Raw genomic sequence first — 18,933 nt, 5'->3', positions numbered from 1 at the left:
TACTGTCCCTGAAACACTCTGAGAAAACTTCTTTTTGAAAAGAAGAGCCATTTAGAACTAGTTTATAAACAAAATGCAGTTTTGATTATGATCCCTTTTTCTACTTGTCTTGTTTCTGTCATTTTTAAACAGAAATTTATAATTGGCAGCCAAATCTCAAATCACTGAAGATGACCTGTCATCCTATGATATGCAAAACAGACACAGATTAGGCTATAAATAAGAGAAGTCCTGGAATAGAAGAGTTCTATTTTCTATACCAATTCCCAAAGCTTTCATGCAGAAGCAAGGAGAAAAAGAAAATGAAGACTGAACACAGAAAAGAGCTACATTGCAGAGATCTTTTTAGAAATTCTAAAAGGAATTACATCCCTAGTTTATTGTAATCAGTGTTATAAATTGTTTTCTTTCATCTGAAAGAAACAATTCTATTTTGGAAGCTTAACTGAATTTAGCTTTCAAAATATGAAAACACATGTAATAATGTAGATTAGAAAAATTAAAAACAGGACCTTGGTATAATAAGGAAAAAACCTTACCCACTAAAGTGAATCAATTAATCTCCTGTGAGAATAAGTTTATTAGATTCCATTCTCATAAAACACAAAATTAGAAATACTTACACAAAAATTGCTTTTTCTTTTCCAATGGTAATTCGTGAAATACTTCCCAAAACATTTTTATTGTAGGATGTTCTGCCCAATATTCTCCTTTGTATTCTGTATTCTAAAAACAACACAACCTTTTATTAATATTAAGAGATATGTTTTATCTCGAATCTGACAAACTGGCTTCCTTAGCACATAAAGCTAACATTGTCCAGGTGTTTGAAACTCATGTGATTCAGTTAACTACTTACTACTTCTTGGGCATTTTGCAATTGTTAGTTCCAGGGGAAAGGGAAGAAAATATGTATGAAATCAGCAGAAATGTCTCCCACCTCCCAATTCAAAGAACATGATAGGATTGTAATATCTTCCAAAGTAAATATTTAAAGGATAAACCAGAATTACTAAAATATTAATGGATTATTAAAGTTCAACATGGAATTAAGTATCTGTAATAATTATAAAATTTTCTTTCCCTATATTGATGAACAGAAGTCATACTAATAATTTTGTATTATTCTATCTTCTCTTTAAAAAATAAATGGTTCTAAGACCAACACCGGTAATTTTCTGTGGTAGTTTCCAAGATGGCCCTCAAAGATCTCTGCCTTCTGCTATTCATGCCCTTGTGTAGTCCCTTCCCACACTGAACAGACCTGACCTCTAATGATTAGGATATTGTAGATATGAGAATGCATGACTTCTGAGGCTAGATGACAAAAACTTCTGTGGCTTTAGCTTCTTTTTGATCACTCAGTCTAAGGGGGAGCCAGCTGCCATTTCATGAGGACATTCAAACAGCCCCATGGAGAGGTCCTCATGGTGAGATTCTGAGGCCTTTGGTCAACAGCCATATGAGTGAGCCATCTTGGAAGGGAAATTCTATCCTTAAATCTCAGATGACTAACAGCAACAGTCAGTATTATGACTGCAACCACGTGAGAGACCTCTGAGCTAAAATCACTGGACTAAATACACCTCTGAATTCCAGACCCTCAGAAACTATGTGAGACAATAAATGTCACTGTCATCTTTCAGCCACTATGTTTTGGGGTAATTTGCAACAAAACAGCTAATACACTTCCCCTTTAACACACACTCTTTGTTCATCAGGCCAATTTCTATTTATCCTTTAGGGTTCAGATTAAATGTCACCTAATTCATTCATTGACTCATTCAACACATATATAATGAGCTTTAGTCAAAGTTTGGGGCCGTGGGGAAACTTCAGTGAACAAAGTTCTTACTTACCTGGTGGAGTGTACCATCTATGAGACGCTTTCCCAGTTTCTGTAGCCTAGGTCAGGCTTCTCCTTATATACCATTCACTAAACTCCCTTCCTTTATATTCATCACAGTTCAATTACTTAATGTCCAGCCTCCTTACTAGAGGACAAAGACCATGTCTCAATCTTATTTACTGCTCTCTTCCTAATCTGTTGCATAGTATCAGGCAACCAGTAGGGGCTCAATGAATATTTGCTTGTGGGCTTCTTGAATTTGGGGCTCTTTTTGTAGCCATGATTACCTCAATGACTGAACGCCTGAGAAATCCACAACATATTTGCTATTAAATTTTTTTTTTTGCGGTACGCGGGCCTCTCACTGTTGTGGCCTCTCCCGTTGCGGAGCACAGGCTCCGGACGCGCAGGCTCAGCGGCCATGGCTCACGGGCCCAGCCGCTCCGCGGCATGTGGGATCTTCCCGGACCGGGGCACGAACCTGTGTCCCCTGCATCGGCAGGCGGACTCTAAACCACTGCGCCACCAGGGAAGCCCTTGCTATTAATTTATAAAGGTTTGGAGAAAATGGTTTGATTTTAGAAATCAGCTGATGTATTAACTTGTTTGAATTAGTCTGTGACCATGTTAGTGGGGAAATGAAAGGAGGATGCCTAGTTTTTTCTATTTTCCTTTTTTCTTAAACCTCAAGATGGTTCTGGGGAAATGTCTACACAGTCCTGATGAAGAAGAGCATCTAAAGTCATAAATCATAATCAATGAAATTATAATGAATCAGATACACAGTGGAAAAAACTAAGTATACTAAGTACACTAAAATATACTTTAAAAAATGTCCTGTCTTACTGAATGAACACTTCTATCAGTTATATCTTCAGGCAAGGTTTTAACTACTTGCTGAGTACCCTTCTAAGGCTCTGGAAATACAGCAGTGAACACAGAGAAAAAAATCCTGCCTTTATGGTGCCTACATTTGTAGTGGGGGGTAAGGAGCAGCAGACAGTAAAGACAATTAAAGTTTTATTTAGTCAAATTCAAAGAAGAAAAATAAAAGCACAGAAGGGAGATAGGGATGTATGTGTGCACATGTGCAATTTTTAGTAAGTTACCAAGTGAAGGTCTCTGAAAAGATATAAAGACATAAAGGAAGTGAGAGCAAGAAACGTTTGGAATTACCAAGGTGAAGGGAATTTCAGGCACAGGAAATAGAAAGGCCACAAGACTGGAGGGTTCTAGGCTCAGCAAAGAAGCCAATAAGGCTGAAGCAGAGAGAGAGGAGGAATGAAAGAAGATGAGGCAAGAAGGATAAACTGTGTAGGATCTAAAGTGTGATGAGAGGTCATTACATTGTTTTCATTGTAGAGTGACTGGAGGTGGGGTCCATTTCCACTGGGGTATCCTTAAAGTCAATACAGCTTTCTTCTCTTCAGCAGATCAATTTACCCCCAAAAAGAAATCTTCACTCTCCTTCCTAGAGGATTTAAGCCTGGCTACCAGCTTTCTGAGTGCCAGCTTCAGTTCTACCTGTTTTCCCAGATTCTAAAGCCTCTCTCCAGAGTTGTATTTTGCTGGGTAGGAAAGGGGATGTGAGAGGTCTAATAATTCCTTAAGCCAGCTCTGAAGTAATCCTATTGCTCTTAGCCCTGTCCTGCATCCCTGCCATTACAGTAGCATGACGTGCCAATTCCTGAGCCTTTCAGAGATTCTACATTGTGACACGGGTTGCCTCTTGACAACCCTGTCCCTCTGGAGGCTTCCAATTCAATTTTCTTTGTTCTAAGTCACTCAACTCATCCACCTATTCTCTCTCCTTTTAAAAATATTTATTTTATTTATTTATTTTCCTTATTTTTTTTTGCTGCATCGGGTCTTACTTAGCTGCAGCACATGGGATCTTTGTTGAGGCATGCAGGATCTTCTTGTTATGGTGCCACTGTCTGTTCGGGTCTCTCTCTAGTTGTGGCATGCAGGTTTTCTCTATCTAGTTGTGGCGTGGGGGCTCCAGAGCATGTGGGCTCTGTAGTTTGTGGTATGCAGGCTCTCTTGCTGAGGCGTGCGAGCTCAGTAGTTGTGGCGGGCGGGCTTAGTTGTCCCGCGGCATGTGGGATCTTAGTTCCCTGACCAGGGATCAAACGCACCTCCCCTGCGTTGGAAGGTGGATTCCTTACCATTGGACCACCAGGGAAGTCCCCATCCACCTACTTTCTATCTTCTAAAACTATTTTTTCTCTTGCTCACTGTATTTTTTTTTGGGGGGGTGGGGGTGGTTATTCCTATTTTTATTCCTTTATTGTCATTCTAGTGAGATTTTGGGAGGGAGCAGAGAAAAATGTGTTTATTCCAATACGTCTAACCAGAAGTCCTAACTTTTTTTTAATTTAAAACTTTTATTCCCTAGATTATTACACAGTAAAGTTGACTTTTTCTGATGTGTGTATAGTTCCATGAATTTGAAACACATGTAGAGATAAACCACCACCACAATCAGGATACTGAACAATTCCATCAACCCAAAGAACTCTCTTGTGTTACCCCTCTGCAGTCACACTCTCTCCATCCCTAGCCCCTGTTCACCATAGTTTTGGCTTTTCAAGAATGTCATATAAGTGGAATCATATGGTATGTAATTCTCTGAGACTGACTTCTTTCACTCAGCATAAGGACTCTGAGAGTCATCTCAGGCATTGCATGTGTCAATAGTGCCTTCCGTTTTAACACACAGTAGTATTCTACTGTATGGATGCAGCACAGTTGGTTTATCCATTCACCCATTGAAGGATATCTGTGTTGTTTGACTTGTTTGCAGATTTTTAAAAACATAATTAAAAAAAAAAACTTGTAGTAAAATACACATAACCTGAAGCTGATCATCTTAACCTTTTTAAAGTGTACAGTTTGGTAGCATTAAATACATTGGCATTACATGCAACCATCACCACTTTCCATCTCCAGAAGCTTTTCATCTTCCAAAACTGAAACTCTGTACCTATTAAACAATAATGCTTCTTTCCTCCCTTGTTTATAGATTTTTGTGTGAACATAATATCTAGGAATGGAACTGCTAGAGAATGTAACAAATATATGTTTAATTTTATAAGAAAATGTCAAACTGTTTCCAAAGTGGCTGTATCATTTGTATTCTCAACAGCAATGTATGAAAGTTCCTAATGCTTTGTATCCTTGTTAGACTTAATAACATATTTTTTATGTTAGCTAACTTAACAGGTATACAGTATAGAACTACTAATGCAAAAGCTGTATCAGAGGTTGCTAGATTACAAAGATGGAAAAATGTACAGATCAACCCTGCATACATCTTTCTTAGTTGATCTAACGTAGCACTTTTCACTAAATGTTTATCTGAAGAAATATCTGAGAATTACTTGTATAGAAAAGAAGGAAAAGAAAAAAGTTGTTTAAAAATTCCCAATCTTCTCTCTAAAGTTTCCTGTATTGGTTAAGGCATCAGTAATGGAAATCATGAGTATTATTTATTCTCTGATAAAAAACTTAACATTGAGACTAATCAGAAAAAAAGGAAACAAAGATCTTAATCACTGTGAGTGCTTTTCATAATGGTTTTCCTAGGATTGAGGCAGAATGAAAGCCCATTCAGTTTTATCTGGGGCTTCTATTCAGCCTCTATCATAGATAGTATTTTTCTATATGAATACCACCAATACCAGAGATATAAAAATGCTATCTAATTCATACAATTAAAATTCATTCATTGTGGAGTAAGAAGGGTACAGTGTTTTCCTATAAAAACGATAGTACTAAATAGTGTAAAATGGAAAATAATAAATGAAAGAGCAAGATTTCCATCAACAAGCCATGTTTTCCTTTTGCCTTTCCATTTAAACAATATCAGAGATTTGTTTTCCCCTACCTTTTCCAGTTCCTTCCAGTCATAATTTGTATTTCCAATAACCATTGCTTGTAGTTCATTAGGCTGGAAGAGCTGAAGGACTTTTCCTCCACAGACCTTATGAAAGCCCGCATGAAAAGCATCAAATAAGGAAGCCACTGATTTACTGAATATGTAATCCACATAAGCATCAACAAACTCCTGCCTAGAAATGAAAAAGCACACATGCACAGAATATAAAAATCACTTTTTATAGAGAATACATATTGAAGTCTTATTAAAACTTTGAATGCAGCTGTACTTTTTGCTACTTATGTATAAAACTGAGAAAGTATGAGTAAGGTTCAAAGGGACAAAGTCTTTATGAAGAAGTCTATTATTCTTTCTATACAAAAATCTGGTATATCTATGAGGCATGTACAATCTCTCATTTACAGCCATTCTTAGGCTATTTCTAAGTGAAAGATTTCATTTCCTAATGGGGAGAATGATGATACAAATGGCTATAAAAATTTTTTTAAATTCACAAATTATTCAGAATTTATACGTACCATTCCACATACATCCCTAAAAAGAATAACCTCTTAAAAATACTAGGTGACAAAAAAAAATGAGAGCTTTCGGATTCAGACTATTTGACAGACTACAGTCTGTTTTTCCTTGGGTTTCAAGGAATCTGATAACACAATTTATTTAAAAAACTAAAAACCCAAGAGGGACACTAAGTATTCTTTAAGGATAATCATTAAAGATTACAAGTGCAGTTTCTTTTTGTCCGTATGTGCACATACATATAAATACACACATACACATGAACACTTTGGATGCTTTTCTTCCTTTATGATACAAAAGGAAACCCCTTTACCCAGTAATTAGAACTACAATTTTATTCAATTTGTTCTGTTAGCCACAAACACTTTATGAGCTATCTGGTCAAACCAATAATGAGAATGGGTACTAGAGGATTTCGATATTTCATACTCCTGTTTTCCAAATTAAAAAGGATGATTCTATAAATGGGAATACTGGTAAATTTAGTCATCTACAGATAATCATTTTAGCAAAGTTTAAAATAATACCAAACTGAATTTACAAAGAGGGAAAAAAAAAAAAGGTTAAAGGAGGATATTATAAAACTGGGTGGCCCTAAGGAAAAATTAATAATAGCATATGCTTATCAGCATAAGGTTCTGATGAGAAGAAACAGATAATTTTGTAATGCATAATTTTATAATTAATCTAATGAGAAAGTCAAATTTATACTAGTTAAGTCTCTTTAAGTACAAAAGGTTAAATTGTTTTATGGGCTAACATTTTTGCCTTCAACACTTTCATTATGTAACTAGGACTGGCAGTACGAAGATCAAAATTCTTTAAATTAGTTCTAAATAATCTATGGGAAACAATATTTGTTAGAAACTTAAAGAATTAGTCCAACAATAGAAACTTTAAAAGCTGAAAAAAACAATCTTTCTAAATCATAGTCAAAGTTTTTCAAAACCAAGCTTTTTTTTAAAGGGTAAGTAGAAAGACCTAAATTATGTTCACATTATTTTTAAAACAGCTTTGTTTTTTATCAAAGTAGAAGTATATACATTTTAAAATGTCAAACAGTAATAATCCTAACAGCCAACATTTACTGAGCACATACATGTGCTAGGTACTACTCTAAGCATTTTAAAATTATCGCCTCATTTAATCCTCAGAATAACCCCATGAAGTATGTATAATTTATCATCCCATTTTATGGAAAAAGAGACTATGAGGCATGGAGACATAAACTAATTTACCTAAACTTAGTTATACAGCTTCTAAGTAGTAGAATCAGGATTATAATCATTTGGATCAAGTCCCTGGCAATTTGAAGAAAACTATTTGTTAACTATTTTTGCTATTCCTTCTGATATTTACCTTCAAACTTCAACACAGTTCTATTGTTATTCCTTGATTTACAATTATAAATATTATCTGATGCAGTGAATACTGAATATTGGTTCAATATTTATTGTTAACATTTTTATGATTATAAATATTCAGCTAGGGAGTATTCTATGATTACTTTTCTTAAAAAGAACTTTTGTTTCCCTTAGGTTGCTACCTCATCTCCAACTTCAACAGAAATGTCAGTCTCCTCTAGATTCATTCAAATATTTTAGGTTGCATTTTTCTCCTGAAGACATTCCTCCTGGAGCCCTCCATCTTCTTGATCTACCGCAGACTGACTGCTCTTTCTAAATCATGTACACACTGCTGTTCCTCTTTGTCTCTATTTGTTTTTTTTGGATCCCCTGTCTTCCTCGTTCTTGGTTCAATTCCTTGTTTTGGTAGGACACATCCTCCACACATTCTTAAGAAAAATGTGCTGGAAGTAAATTCTCTGAGACTCTGCATGTATAAAAATGTTTTTATACACCACATACTCGATAGTTTCAATATAGAATTCTATGTTAAAAATAATTTTTTTCCCAGAATTTTGATCTCCTAGCTTCAATTCTTTAGAAGCCTGATGTTATTTTGATTCTTAATTCTTTGCGTATGGTCTGCTTTTTTTTTTCTGAAAGGTTTTAGGGTCCCTTTTTCTTTGGGTTTTGAAATTTCATGTATTTTTGCCTTGGCGTATGTTTTTTCAGTTCACATGCTTTCCATCTTAAAAGGCATGTCACTCAGTTCTGGGAAGTTTTTTTTCGTACCATTTCTTTGACAAATTTCATTCATTCCATTTCCTTCAGTGAATTTTTTTCAGTTTTTAATAGTATCCTTATGGATGCTACTCTTACCATCTTGAGGATACTGATTTCAATTTTCATTGAAGTTTTGTTTTTCATCCTACACTGTTTGTGTTTCCTTGGCATTCTTTTTCACTGTTTTGGTCCTTTCTTAAATGTCTACTGATCTTTGGTTATTCACTTACATTTAAAAGTTAGGCAGTTTTCCCAGAGAAGAATCCTCCAATATAGAGTGTCAAGGAGGAGGGAGCTGTAGACTGTCACTTAATCTCCCTGTTTTCATTTCAGCCCTTTGTCCCTGGCTGTACCTAACTGCCCTCAAATCCACAGTTCCTTTAGTTCAATCTCCCCAGAATGTAAATTTCCAATCTGCCTAGGCTGGAGAGGGGAAGTTGCCAGCTACTTGTGTACTAAGGGAAATGGGTTTCTAACTGCTTCTTATAACAGCCAATCTTTCTGTTTCCAGCTTCCCCTTAAACTCCACAGACATACACATTTTAACCTGTTTTTTATTCTCAGTGCCTGAGGCCTCTGTTCTGCAATATGAACTGTCTGCCTTCTTGGCTCCCAGTCCATCTTATGTTGCAGCTTTTTCTGGCTGGCTGAAGTTAGGCACCACTGGCTTCTAGCTTCCAAAAAGGTGTTTGCTGTTGTCTCCTCTCCCTTCTCTTTGTTCTTGTTGTTAATGATCTTTTAATCCCTTTATTAATGTCTTAAAAGGAGCAAAAGGAAGATTAATTACGTCCTTACCATTCAAAATAAGTTTTATCTGAGTAAAAACTTAAGGTTGTGACATATTTCTAAATACAGAAGAAAATGCCTACTGAATCTTTTTACTACCACTGATGCTGCTTATAATTCACTTACCGATTTTGTTTGTTAACAGCTGTGTCTGCACCATTTAGAACCAGTTCTTTCACTTCTGTTGCACCAAAGTTTTCAACTGTGATCTATTAATTTAAATTTTTAAAAAAAGTCAATGTCAGACTCAAAACTTATTATTTTAATAACCTATTATTATAATCTACCTTTCTCTCATTAAATATAAGAAGTAATAAATTTGCAGTAAAATTCTGCTACCATAAGCTTATTTGTGAATTCTGCATAAAGCCACAACTAGAAATCTTCATCTTCTCTGGCAGTTTGAAATCCTACCTTGACTAACTAATTACAAATCAACAAGTGTTTGGTTTGTTAAAAACAGGAAACTGAGTATTTATCACGTGTAAAACTTCAGAAGGGTCACTATAGGAGTAAAATATTAGAAAGGATGTTTTCCACGGACAAGTGAAAGACTCGAAGTCAGAATGCATTCAGTTTAGACTAGCTATGCATTATTCCCACATGATAGCTGCTACTCTTGAATTCTTCCTTGCTGCATTCTTAATTACAAGTTGTTTTTCCAGTTTGCCATTAATTTGGTCTATAAAGAGTCGGTTATTTTGAAACTTTAAATTTCCCTTACTAGTGTACTCATTTTCCTAATGTTACCATTCCCACCCTTGAATCTTTCTTCTTCCTATTCCCTTTTTTTTGGAATATTATCCTCTTCTTTTGAAACATTTTTTTTAGTATCTGTTGTCTATAAAACACTATGGTGGGAGTGGGATGATAAGAGATGAATAAATCCCTGCTCTGGAGTTTACTATCTAATAAAAGAGGAGAAATGTGATATGTAAACAACTCATTATAATAAAATCAATGCTATAATACAGACATGAACAAAATACTACCAGACCACAGAAGAAAGAAAACTTACTTCTAACTAGAGGAAGCATTAAAAACCTTGAGGAAGAAATGTCATTTGAAAAGCACCTGGAAGGGTAAGTAGGGCTCTGAAAGATTAGGAGAGAGTGGAAATTTCTGACTGAGTACAGAGACTGAACAAAAGAATAGATATGAGAGCAAATATCAAAAAAAAGTATGCCCCTAAAAAGCAGGGATGGTAAGGCATATAAAAGAATATTGTGAGACATGACAAAATGCAGTATGAATGGAAGGATACAGTGAAAGTTAGAAAGAAAGCCAGATTACAAAGGTCTTTTAAGTCCATTATAAAGCTATTATGCTACAAGTAATAAAGAGCCACCGAACGTCTGAGAAAGAAATGGTAGTAGGAAGGAATGTTTCAATTACCACAGTTCTTAGATATACTAAGCATTCACAAACTTGGTGACTGATAAATCAGAAATTAAATTGCTTGGAACCCAATGTTTCAGTCAATTGAGATGAACAGTAAAGATTCAATGATAACTGACATGGTTATAAGTGAATCAACTGAAAAGGAGAACTAAAATTTCATAGTAAACGGAAGTCCAAGGAGAATTTTTTTTCTTGAAAACTATTAAACATTATTAAAATAAATTAACTTATTTCCCCTAAATCTATCAAATTTTCTTATAACTAAACTATGTGCCAATTCTTAAAATGATCAAAGAATGGATAAACTTTATTGAGGGGGCACATAATTTTTTGGCAAGTTGTGTGATAGTGGAATATGGTATCTTTTGTCAGCTTTGACCATAAAAACATAAAGAGAACTGTTTAGGGGTGGGGGACAAACAAAGTTTTTGAAAAGACATAAAAAAAGAAAAACTGAAGGTTTTACCATTTTCCCAAGAGTCTACTTTATAATACTGAAATTGTTACTTCTGAAGTGACTTATAATCCTTGCTGATTTTCTCTTCTTTAGTTGTCAACTAGTCTACTTCTGCCAGATTCTCATTTGTCAGTGGCTTTGCATGTAACTGGATGATTTACTGAACACCCCTCTCAGAGAATTAAGTTCTGCATCTTTTACAAGATTTGCAATTTCATCTTTCAAATAATATTCCAATGTATTTGTATTTGTATTGCATCCAACCGTAAGACTAAATAGGCAAGGATGAATGTTAGTGTGAAAGGGATATCTGAGTGGGAATTAATCTTTTAGGTGGCAAATTCATTAGTGAATATTTTCATGTTACAATAACCTATGCTTCTCTAAACATTCTTGTAATTGCAGACTCAAAAAATGAACACTTTAATAAAGAGGACCCCTTGTATTTGTAAAGATCTTTAGTATAATGTTAAACAACAAAGGCTTTGAAGTCACAGAGCTGGATACAAATACTATCTCTGAAGTGTGATGATTGTTTTCAGTTTTCTTTATACGTAAAATAAGGATAATAATACCTATCTCTTGGGATTATGAGGATTAAATGAAATAATGCATGTACTGTGACTAGCATACAGTTAATGCTCAATAAATGTTAGCTAAAGGGTTCTTTAAGAATATCATCCATCAAAATAAAGAAAACCATAAGGCACAGCTGATAAATAAAAAGGGATGATGAACACTCAGGCTACTCTATGACTTTTCATCTTACCGTAAAATTAAGACAAAATGTTTCCTCAACATCATCTTCTGGATAATCCAGTAACTGTTGCATGCTTCTGAAAAACAATATATGTTTCTTTGAAGTAAAATATTATTGAGTATTTTGACTATTTTGCTTATGACTAAGTATATATTTTCATTCATTCTTGATCAAATCCTTTTGTTAATTTGTACTTTTACATTTGTTTCAGAATGGTGGATGTACAATGGCAAACTTATAAACAATGCTGAAGAAAAAAAATCCTACTCTAAGGCTTTCATCTCCTGCTTTGAATACAAAAGCATGTATCCACCTATTTTCAACACTTGTTCTTATTTATATACAATTTTTATTCCATTTTATGTAATAAATAAAAAGAAACTTTACATATTACATGTAGGAATGAAGGTGATTAGAAGTAAAAGTTCAAATAAATCATTTAACTACATTCAGGAAACATTACCTTCCTAAATTTATTATCAGATATTCACAACGTATTGTTAAACTAAAAATTCAGTACATGGTTTTATACACATAATGCTTTCAGCAGAAAATTCTCAGTCTGAGTAACACAATGGGTTTTCCTTTATTAGAAGGGCTATTAGTTTATTTTGGAAATTCAACAAGAACAACAGAAACATAATTATTCCTAAAAGGAAAGCTTCTGGACATTCCCCATTTCCTATTTTCTAAACCCCACTCTTGCCACTTTTTACAACTAACCTCCCAACATCAGGCATTAGTTCTTTCAAATCATCCAGAGATGGCTTCTTTTTTAGCAGTTTCTTATACAAAGCCAAAGGAAAATGGAGGTCCACAATAGTAAAATTATAAATTGCTAATCCACAGATAACACCAATCAAGTGGAACAAATCACTGTCTTCAAATGTCTAAAATTATAAGGGAAAAATAAGTAAAGACTTGTTCTCCAAGTTAAAACATTAAACTTTCTCTGATTACAAAAACACATACTTGTGGTAGAAAGTTTTGGAGACACAGAAAAAAGTAATGAATAATAGGAAAAAAGTTCATTCTCATTCCCATCTCCCTGGGACAATATCACTGTTAGTATTTTTGCACATTTGCATTCAACGTATTTTCTGGGACAAACAAAATTAAAATTTAGTTGAGACGATACTAAATATATAATTTCACAACTGGCTTTTTCCCCAGAAATAGAATCGTTTTCACATCTTTAAGCATTACATTAATAAATGAAATGATTACTAGAACTTTTTTTCTGACTTAAAAAATTATACACATTCAAAACTTGGAAAATAAAAAACCTAAGGAAGAAAATGAATTAAACACCTGTAATCCAATCACTTAGAAACACCCAAAAACAACGATTAAAATTTTTTTTAATGTATTTCCATCTACTATAAGTTCAGAAAAATAATTTAAAACATTATATTTAAGGTTTTCTCATTTTTCTAATTACAACACAAGTATTTTCTTATGTCATTAAATATTCTTCCAGGACCTCCCTGGTGGCGCAGTGGTTAAGAATCCACCTGCCAATGCAGGGGACACGGGTTCGAGCCCTGGTCCGGGAAGATCCCACATGCCGCAGAGCAACTAAGCCCATGCGCCACAACTACTGAGCCTGCGCTCTAGAGCCCACGTGCCTAGAGCCTATGATCCACAATAAAAGAAGTCACCGCGGTGAGAAGCCCACGCACCACAATGAAGAGTAGCCCCTGCTCATTGCAACTAGAGAAAGCCTGAGCGCAGCAACAAAGACCCAAAGCAGCCAAAAATAAATTAATTAAAAAAAAAATTGTTCCAGAACACAATTTTTAATGGTTGCATATTATATCATATAAAAGTTCCATGGCTTACTAAGTTAGCTATTTTAACTATAGTTGGACATTTAGATTATTAAAATATTAAAAACAATACTTATTCCCCTCACCTCTCCCACCCCAGTAATCTTTAGAGAATTAACATATGGTCACAGGAAATTCAGTAAGCATGACAATTAAGAGCAAACAATTTTTAAACTAGACCTGGGGCTCCAGACCTGGTTCATTCACTATCTAGCCTCAGTGTTTTCAAGATAAAAGTAGTATTAATTTCATATGGTTGTTGTGAGGATTAAGTGGAATAATGTATGTAAAATACTTTTAGCACAGTTCCTGAAGCACACAGTGAAGGCTCAATAAATATTATTCGAATTAGCTAGTAATTTTCAAAAGAAGATGGGCATCTTTTTTGCATATATTTTGGTCCGTAGTTTGGAATACCTCCTTAGAAGAAATTCTGCTTTGCAAGGAAGAATTTCAAAGTCAAAGGAAAGTTAAGCATACTATCAAACTCTTTTCCTCCACAACTGTTCTAGTTTGTACCGCCATTTGTAGTCCAGGAAAATGACTATCTTTCCACATTTTCATCTGCATACACATACCATATACACATAAAACATATTTCTGAATTTAAAAAATGACAACTTGTTTTACTATATATTTTTTACTCTTGGTGATACTGAAAATTAGGGATTTGTGTGTTTGTGAAATGCCTCTTTGTATACTTGGCCCATTTATCTTTTGGGGGCTACTGTTTACTTATATATTTGTATCTGAATTCATCATATGTCAGGGTTATTACCCTGTGTCATCTTTGTTACATATATGCTTTTTATGTTTTGTTATATCATATTTTTCATTGGTCAAATTAAACTTTTTCTTCTGTGATGTCCTACATTATGTTGAAGTTTAGAAAGTCCTTCTTAAGTAGGGCAGACTGAATATGTGTTAATCTCTCTTCTTCCAGAAATCCCTCTAAGTGAGAATAAAGGACTAAAAATGGCATAAACCAACAAGAAAAAAAGAATAGGGGAGGGTTTTAATAGCACTAAAGAGATTTCAATATTTCAAAATATGAGAAGTAAATGGATAGCTTGTTTGTTTCGGTAAAGCAGAAAAAACTGAAACAGTAGCTTTTAGAGGAAAGCCAGTAAAAAACAAGTTCATCTGTCCTGTAGGCTCAGGAACTGGAAGTACCAATTAATACCTGTAAAGTCAGAGGTAGTCCAGGTAGCTCAGTTAGTAAAACATAAGAATCTGAAAGTCAGAGGTATCAGAGTGGGGTTGAAAATAGGATGCTTGCTGGAAAGGTTGTTGCCTTTTTGGAAAGGATGAACTAAAGAGGCTTTGGAATCTGAGGTAGCTGATGGTCAGGGTGCTGCGTTAAAAACAAAGAGATCGGGCTTCCCTGGTGGCGCAGTGGTTGAGGGTCCGCCTGCCGATGCAGGGGATGCGGGTTTGTGCCCCGGTCCGGGAGGATCCCACGTGCAGCGGAGCGGCTGGGCCCGTGCGCCATGGCCGCTTAAAAAAAAAAAAAAAAAAAAAAAAAAAGAAAAAAAAAAACCAAAAAACAAAGGGATCAAATGAAGGTCTGTACAGTGAACAGTGAGAATCCTAGCTTCCCTTTGCAGTGTTTGGAACACTACTAGAACACTGACAGCCAGGGCTACAACCTTTCCTGTAAACACAAAGAATAAAAAACTTACATATGCTGACATTTGAGGGTTCGCCCTTGAGAGGCCCCCACCTAATCACTCTATGAATAGGGCTAGTACACAGTGCCCATACACATAAAGTATCTAGGTAGCATTTCAGTGTCACACTCTAAAATAACAAACAGCCAAGAACCACAAGAAAAAGACAAAAGAAACAAACACAAGAAAACTGGATGAATAAGAGATATTATGGAAAACAAAGAAAAACAATAAATTTTAAAAGACTACATTTAAAAAGATTAAAATCATAAAATATATCTTTTCAGAACATAATGGAATGAAACTGGAAATCAATATCAGAAGGAAATATGTAAAATTCACAAAGATGTGGAAATTAAACAACACACTCTTAAAAAAACCAATGGGTCAAAGAAGGTATCATAAGGGAAATCAGAAAATACTTAAGAGACTCCTGAAAATGAAAATACACACACAAAAACTTACGGAATGCAGGGAAAGCAGTGTTCAAAAAGAAGTTTTTATATTTGTAAACATCTATTAAAAACAAGGGGACTTCCCTGGTGGTCCAGTGGTTAAGAATCTGCCTTCCAATGCAGGGGACGTAGGTTTGATCCCTGGTTGGGGAACGAGGATCTCACATGCCACGGGGCAACTAAGCCCATGTGCCGTAACTAGAGAGCCTGCGTGCCACAACTACTGAGCCCGTGCACTGCAACTACTGAGCCCACGCACCACAGCTAGAGAGGCCCGCGCACCACAACGAAGATCCTGTGTGCCACAACTAAGACCCGATGCAGCCAAATAAAACAATTAATTAATTAATTAAAAAGAAACAATTTCTCAAATAAATAACCTAACTTTATATCCTAAGGAGCTACAAAAAGAAGAGCAAACCAAACCCAAACCTAGCAGAGGGGGAAAATAATAAAGATTAAAGTGGAGATAAATGAAATGAGAATGGAAAAGCAATACACAAAGCAACAAAACCTAATGGTGATCTTTTCTTTTTTTTTGGCGGTACACGGGCCTCACACTGTTGTGGCCTCTCCTGTTGTGGAGCACAGGCTCCGGACACGCAGGCTCAGTGGCCATGGCTCACGGGCCCAGCTGCTCCGCGGCATGTGGGATCTTCCCGTACCGGGACACGAACCCATGTCCCCTGCATCGGCAGGCAGACTCTCAACCACTGCACCACCAAGGAAGTCCCAAGGTGATTCTTTTAAAAGATTAACAGAATTAACAAACCTTTAGCTAGAATGACCAAGAAAAAAAGAGAGAAGACTTACTAAAATCAGGACCGGAAGTGTGGACATTACTATCAACCTCAGAGAAATAAAAAGGATTATAAGAGAATACTATGAATAACTCCATGCCATCAAAATAGATAAGCCAGATGAAATGGACAAATTCCTAGAAACACACAAACTACTAACTGACACTAGAAGAATTAGAAAACCTAAAGAAACTTATAACAAGAGATTGAATCATCAATCAAAAACCTTCCAACCAACAAAAACCTGAGACCATATTCTACCAAACATTTAGAAGAATTAACACCAATCATTCTCAAACTCTTCCAAACATGGAAGAGAAGGAAACAGTTCTTAACTCCTTCTATGAGGTCAGGTATACCATGACACCAAAGCCAGACAATGACATCACACACACACATAAAAGAAAACTATACAGCAGTATTCCTTACAAATAATAACAGAAAAATCATCAACAGAATACTAGGAAACTGAATCCAGCAGCACATTAAAAGGATTACACACCATGACCAAGTGGGCTTTATCCCAGGACTGCAATGTCGTTCAACATAAGAAAATCAACCAATGTAATATATCACATAATGGAATGAAGGAAGGAAATCACATGATCATCTCAACTGATGCAGAAAAAAACATATGAATAAAATTCAACACCCCTTCATGATAAATAAACTCAGTAAACTAGGCATAGAAGGGAATTTCCTTAACATGTTTCAAGGTATTTATGAAAAACCCACAGTTGACATTCCACTCAGATCAGGAAAAATTGAGAAGCATGTCCACTGTCACCACTTGCATTTGAAAGCATACTGGAAGTTCACGGTGGGGCAATCAGACAAGAGAAAGAAATAGAGGTATACAAATTGGAAAGAAAGAAGTAAAATTAAATCTATTGAATTTATAGATGACATGATTTTGTATACAGAAATCCTAAAGAATGCACAAAACAAACTATTAGTGCTAATAAGTGAATTCAGCACATGATCAACACAAAAAATCAGCTCTATTTCTACACAGTAGCAATGAACTAAAAATAAAGAAAATAATTCCATTTACGATAGCATCAAAAAGAATAAAATACTGAGAAATAAATTTAACCAAGGAAGTGTAAGACTTGTACACTGAAAACTATAAAACATTGCTGAAAGAAATTAAAAGACCTAAATAACTGGAAAGACATCCAATGTTCATAGACTAGAAGATAATATTGTTAAGATGGCCATACTTCCCAAACTGATTTAATGCATTCTCTATCAAAACCTCAATGGCCTTTTTTGCAGAAATGGAAAAGCTAACTGTAAAATTCATACAGTTCATTCATTCATACAGAATTGTAAGGGACCGCTAATTGTCAAAAGAATCTTGAACGAGAAGAGCAAAGTGGGAGAACTCACACATTCCAATTTTAAAATCTGCAAAGCTATAGTAAACGAGACAGTGTAGTACTGGCATAAGAATAGACATATACACCACTGGAATAAAATTGAGAGTCCAGAAATAAATCCATATAGCTACAGTCAATTAATTTTCAACAGGGTGCCAAGAGTTAACAAACAATGGTGGGACAACCAGGTATTCACATGCAAAGAATGAAGTTGAACTCTTACCTCACACCATGGACAAAAATGAACTCAAAATAGATGAAAGACCTAAATGTAACAGCTAAAACTATAAAACTCTTAGAAGAAAACTCAGGGGTAAATCTTCATGACCCTGAATTTGTCCATGGTTTCTTAGTTATAACACCAAAAAGCACAAGCAATAACATAATAGACAAAAAAAAAAAAAAAAAAAGACTTCACCAAAATTTAAAACTTTTGTTATCAAAGGACACTAGCAAGAAAGTAAAAAGATAATTCATACACTGGGAGAGAATATTTGCAAATCATATATTTGACAAGGGTCTAGTATCCAGAATACATAAAAGAACTCCTAAAACTCAGCAACAAAAAGAAAAACAAGCCAATTAAAAAAGTGTATAAGACTTAAAAAGACATTTTGCTAAAGAAGGCATACAAATGGCCAAACAAGCACATCATTAGCCAGTAGGGGATGCAAATCAAATCACAATGAGAGGGACTTCCCTGGTAGTCCGGTGGGTAAGACTACATGCTCCCAATGCAGGGGGCCCCAGGTTCAATCCCTGGTCAGGGAACTAGATTCCACATGCATGCCGCAACTAAGAAGACTGCATGCCACAAGTAAACATGCCACAGCAAATATCCCACGTGCCACAACTAAGACACGGTGCAGCCAAAATAAACAAATTAATTAATTAATTTTAAAAAACCACAGTGAGATACCACTTCATACCCACTATCATAATAAGAAAAATACAGAAATACATATATAAAATATATTTAAATAAATAAATATATA

The 18,933-nt window shown here is 35.2% G+C and overlaps 1 protein-coding gene across 7 annotated transcripts in view; it reads right to left on the bottom strand.

Moving 5' to 3' along the window:
- Window positions 1-18,933, bottom strand: part of HERC4 (HECT and RLD domain containing E3 ubiquitin protein ligase 4) — a 133,135-nt gene that overhangs the window by 1,757 nt on the left and 112,445 nt on the right. For all 7 annotated transcript variants that reach the window (XM_024765513.1, XM_024765512.1, XM_024765517.1 and 4 more), the window contains 5 exons: window positions 12,526-12,692; window positions 11,812-11,878; window positions 9,311-9,393; window positions 5,739-5,922; window positions 624-726 (listed from right to left, as the gene is read on the bottom strand). In XM_024765513.1, the coding sequence (XP_024621281.1) occupies window positions 624-726; window positions 5,739-5,922; window positions 9,311-9,393; window positions 11,812-11,878; window positions 12,526-12,692 (604 nt within the window). The remainder of the gene's footprint in view (window positions 1-623; window positions 727-5,738; window positions 5,923-9,310; window positions 9,394-11,811; window positions 11,879-12,525; window positions 12,693-18,933) is intronic.

Source organism: Neophocaena asiaeorientalis, unplaced genomic scaffold (assembly GCF_003031525.2).
Source record: "Neophocaena asiaeorientalis asiaeorientalis breed wild unplaced genomic scaffold, Neophocaena_asiaeorientalis_V1.1 scaffold31, whole genome shotgun sequence".
Lineage (NCBI taxonomy): Eukaryota > Metazoa > Chordata > Mammalia > Artiodactyla > Phocoenidae > Neophocaena > Neophocaena asiaeorientalis.
This window is presented reverse-complemented; position numbering and strand designations above follow the sequence as displayed.